This window comes from Elephantulus edwardii, unplaced genomic scaffold (assembly GCF_000299155.1).
Source record: "Elephantulus edwardii isolate Elephantulus edwardi_28Jun2011 unplaced genomic scaffold, EleEdw1.0 scaffold00231, whole genome shotgun sequence".
NCBI classification, from domain to species: domain Eukaryota; kingdom Metazoa; phylum Chordata; class Mammalia; order Macroscelidea; family Macroscelididae; genus Elephantulus; species Elephantulus edwardii.
Genome location: NW_006399981.1, coordinates 1,765,526 through 1,770,661, shown reverse-complemented (window position 1 = coordinate 1,770,661; position 5,136 = coordinate 1,765,526). Strand labels below are relative to the sequence as shown.

The following is a 5,136-nucleotide window of genomic DNA, read 5'->3' as shown; positions in this document are numbered from 1 at the left end:
CCACCAACAGTGATTAAGGGATCCAGTTTCTCCACAACCTCGCCGGCATTTGTTGCTTGCTCTTTGTTAAGTTTTGCTATTCTGACTAGCTTGAGATGGTTATCTCATAGTTGTTCGTCTTCCATTTTAGTGTAACACCAATTTTCAAGTAATGACCTGGTCTTTGAAATGTTTAAGAAGGAAAAAATATTGATAGTACCTGGTCCATAGCACATGCACACATCCATACTGTTTGAATGTATAAATAAATGAAAGAAGGAATAATCTTCATTCTTATGATACAGCTGTCCTTTGACATCCAAGGCTGATTGGTTCAGGGCTCCCACCCAAAAAAACATCATTGTTGTCAACTTGTAACCAGTGTATAGCTTGACCCTGTGTTTCATTCTAAGGTTGTAAATCGCATGGGAGGACTTTGTCCATCTTTCTCCCTTTGAGTCATTGGTAGACTCATACTGCCTTTGAGTTAGCAGTGCAACTCTTCAGCATCTCAGCCACCAAAGCTCTCTAGGATACCCTTGCCCCAAAGGAACCAAAATCCATGGATCCTCAAGATTTGGTTTGTTGTTTTTGTTTGGTTTTTTAAAAAATGCTACTGTTTGCATATATCCTGTTATTGTTATGTGCCTTCAGGTCAGAACCAACTCATACCTTGCCCTCCAGCAAATTTTCAGAGGCAGTAAATCACAGGGGAAGAGTTCACCTATCCTTTTCCACCAGAGCAGCTAGAGTAGCTGGTGGGTTCAGACTGCATGCCTTCGGGATTACAGTTTAGTCTCTTACCACTAGGCCACCAGAGCTCCCTAAACTAATACCTACTAGAATGTAAATGCTATTTGCATTGCACTTATATACCATTTGAAGAATTGCACTGACCTTACTTCATTTTAGGAATCTTTTTTTCCTATGAATTTTCAGTCCACAGTTGGTTGAATGTTCATATGCAGAGGTTGTGGATACAGAGGGATGGCTGTACTTCTCAAAGAAAAAAGAAATTAATAAACTAAGCAAACTCCGTAGGTTTAAGACTAAAGTTATGAATGCATGAACACCAGTACCACTTTATTTAAAGAACTACTTCAGTGCTTTTCCCTAGAGGCAACAAAACTTAGATTTTTTTCATCAGTAGGACATAAAGACTGCTGGGTGTCCAGTGACCCAGGACGTAAAAGTACCACTCTGGATCATGAACTGTGGGCTAATAATCCTGATGTCACTGAGTCATTGTGAAGTTTAATAACAGTGAGACAGTGTGTCTTTGTTTTCCAGGAACAATCTGCGTTTAATGCTTATTGTGTTAATTATTAACAGTGCTTGCGTCTATTCTCAGAAGGCTCCCAGTCTGAATGATAAATTATAAGTCACTCTAAAATTGGGTTGCTTGCTCTGGCTAGTGATTGTAATGTACCTTGAAATTGATGTATGGTGGGAAACCTGTAAATGTTATTTGACATTCAGTGAGCATGTTTTAGAATTTGATTTAGGTGTAGGGTTTTTGGGATCTCAAGAATTTTTAGTTAGTGTTGAGTATAGTACAGTAAAGAATTGTAAATAAAATTTTGTTTTTCGTGGATAGTGGGTTTTTATTTTTATTGTTTACCTTATTATTTTTTGAAAACCAAAATATTTTAGGGCAATGAACTTAGTAAGATAATATGATGAAAACTATGAATCCTCTTAATAAAATGTTGCTGTTATTAGGTGCTATTGAGTCAAGTATGACTCATAATGACCCTATGAACAAAAGATCTGAACCCTGTTCTATCCTGTGCCATCCTCACACTTCCTGACACACAGAGCCCGTTGCAGCAGTCACCATGTCAATTCTCCTGGTTGAGGGTCTTCTCTCTCACCAACCCTCCACCCTTCCCAGCATCATGTCCCTCTCCAAGGAAGAGTCCCTTCCAGCAACATGCACAAAGTATGGGAGTTGGAGCCTCATTATTCTTGCCTCCAAAGAGCATTCCGGCTGTACCCTCTCCAAGACATAGCTGTTTGTTCTTTTGGCAGTCCACGGGATGTTCAGTGTTCTTCTCCAGCCCCGCAACTCAAAGGCTTCCATTCTTCTTCTGTCATCCTTGTTCATTAGTAAAGTACATACTCCCAGTTTTATTGATAATTTCAGAATGTGAACGACTTCCCACTTCAGTGCTAGAACTACTAGTTTAGTAACCAACAGCTATGAGAGAGCACCTTTTAGGCATACTATTATACTAATATGTGTTGGGAAAAGTGTATCACAGTGCTCCTTGGAGGCAATGATAGTGAAGCTTCATCTCACATGCTTTGGACAACTTGTTAAGAGAGGCTATTCCTTAGGAAAATAGGTCATACTTAGAAAGGTGGAGGTGTTTTTTCTCGAATGAGAGGAAGACCTTCAATGAAATGGATTGGCACAGTGACTGCAGCAAAGGGCTCAGATGTATCAGAGATGATGAGAGTGGCACAGGATAGGACAGGGTTCAGATCTGTTGTTCATGGGGTTGCTATGAGTCATACTCAACAGCACCTAACAAGAAGAACAACAAAGGCAGTTGGTTTGAATCTACCAGTTGCTTCCCAGGAGAAAGATAGGTTGTCTTCTTCTATTCAGTTTATAGCCTCTGAAAACCTGCTGGAGGGTTAGATATGAGCTGTTTCTTAGGACTTTGCCCTTTTAAGAAAATTGTACTAGTAAAACTGGTTTTCTGTCATGTAACAAACCCTTAGCAAAAAAACCATTTTCTTTCTCTACCAGTACACATAGATGTAGAAGTAAGTGTTTTGGTTTTTTTACTTTTACATAAATAATCTCATATTATTCTACAGTTTACTTTTCCGTGTTGGTAAAGATAGATATACTTTATTCACTATAATTTTTATATTTTGTAAATTTTCAGGAAATCAGTATAAGAAAAATAATGTGTAGAAAATTTTCAGTTTCAGGAAACCTTAACAAAAACCCACAACTTAAATTTTAAGATAAAATCATAACACCTAAATGGCATAAAATGTAAGGTTTTTTTATTTATAGTACGTTGTAGTTATGTGCTGTCGAATCGCCTACAACTCATAGCTCCTGTGTACAGCAGCCCTAAACCCTGCTGTATCCTGTTCCAATCTTATTGTCTCTAAAACACCTATCCCCGTTACTCTAGTCACTGAATCAATCCATCTCATCGAGGGTCTTCCTCTACTGTGCTGTCTTTCTACCCTCGGTATAGAAATCCTTAAATTGAACTTCCATATAAGCAAAAATTTTGGAAAAGAGAATTAACTCCTGACCATTGGGCCAAAATCTGGGTTTACAGGGGCTTTTAAAATACCTTCATCACAAAAACACATATACTCTATAGAAAAATTTTCTTAAATTAGTAAAGAAATTCAGAAAAGCAAACAATATCCTTTGTGATGTCATCATATAGATAATCATTACTAGCAGTGTATTTCATTTTTTAAAAGTTGTGAACTTCAGTTTGCTTAGTTTTAGGATCAGGCAATGTTTCTTTCTTTTGTACACAAGTTCACTGAGTCCTGTTTATCTTCATGCGCATTTCTTCTATTTTCTGGGACACATTTTCTTGTAAGCATATTAATTATATCCTTGTTGTGCCATTGAGTTTGAACTAATTCATAGCTAACTTTCTAGTGGATTTTCAGAGGTTATAAAATTACAAGGGAGGAAATTGCCTCCAACATGTTAATACATGCTTTTGTAGCTTTAGAAGGATATTGAGGAAAATATTTCTTTTTCCAAGAAACTTTAGTATAGAATATTTACCATATTCACAATATATTTTTTCTTAATTATAAGGGCAAATAGTCATTAGTTTTTACTTAAAGCTCCATAATCCAGGTGAGCAATTGTTGTTTGCTGTTGAATTGGAGCAGACCCATAATTTACCCTCTGGTGGATCTTCAGAGATTATCAGTCTTTCTCCCACAGAGCAGCTGGTGGACTTGAACCATGTGTCTTGTGGGATTGCAGTGGAGCTTCTTACCACTAGGCCACTAGAGCTCCAGAGTAGTTTAAGTTATTCACAGGAGAGAAAAAGAACATTTTCTCAAATCCTTAATTAATAGAATGTAATTTCACAGTCAGGGGATATCATACATTTAAAAGTATAGTTCTAATAAATAGGAAACTAACAATAAAAATTTGGTATTTCTGAATGTATTGGTTATTTCTGTAAGGGAAGTGTCTTTCATCTGCTTGATAAAATGCTTATCTGTCAGATACTCTTCTAAAGCTAAGCATCCAGATTAGGACAGACTAGGAAAAAGGATTGGCTATGCACTTCAGAAATAAATCAGACCTTTGAAAACTCTATGGACAGCAGAGCACACTTGAGTAAACTGACAGATATGGCAAATGAGGCTGAGCCCTCAAATTTGGGAACACAAAGGAGGATACAGTGACTGGGGCAATGGGGGATAGTGTGTTAGAATTAGTGAGACTGGCTCAGGACAGGGCAGGGATCAGAGCTGCTGTACATAGAGTCACTGTGGGTCACAGGCGACTCAGTGGCACATAACAACAACAACAACAGCAACTGTATCAATTAACTTTTAATAAAATAATCCTTTTTTCTTTTTTTCTAAGGTATCACAGACGTCGTAGGAAACTGAATCCTCCAAAAGACAGATGATTTTCAGGATCTCATTGGGAATTAAAGGAAAATGATATTGTCTCTTGTAAGAAAATTTGATGTATTCACTGCTATGTTAAATAATAAAAAAATTTTTATATACTAGAATGTATAATGCTTCATGTAAAAGAATTTTGGAATTGGCATTCTTATTTAGAGAGGCCTATTACATCTTTATTTTTCATATTAGATATTAGTCTATTTATTTTTATGCATCTAGTATGATTTTTAAATTACCAGCCAAACATTAATAGTATTATAAATATAGCTATTAAAACTGTATGTGATTCTCCTTCTCCTGAAAGTTTTTTACACTTTTGAGAATTTTTAAGATCCATTCAGAAAGTAGATGTTACAGGTTTTCTGTTTTAGTGGCTTCAGAAGAAAGCAGTTAGATTAGTTGTAGTTTAGTTAATTTCTGCTGTCTGCTAGGTCCATTGCATACATCATCATTATGAAGTGACATTTCTCAGAGTATCCTTTGAGGAAGGAAAAGAAAACATCATCC

At 36.6% G+C, this 5,136-nt stretch overlaps 1 protein-coding gene across 1 annotated transcript in view; it reads left to right on the top strand.

Moving 5' to 3' along the window:
• The window catches only part of MRPL42 (mitochondrial ribosomal protein L42), a 38,881-nt gene extending 34,252 nt beyond the window's left edge, over nt 1-4,629 (top strand). The window contains exon 5 of the mRNA XM_006898483.1: nt 4,583-4,629. Coding sequence (XP_006898545.1) covers nt 4,583-4,628 — 46 coding nt within the window. The 3' untranslated portion in view covers nt 4,629. The remainder of the gene's footprint in view (nt 1-4,582) is intronic.
• The last annotated feature ends 507 nt before the right edge of the window (nt 4,630-5,136 follow it).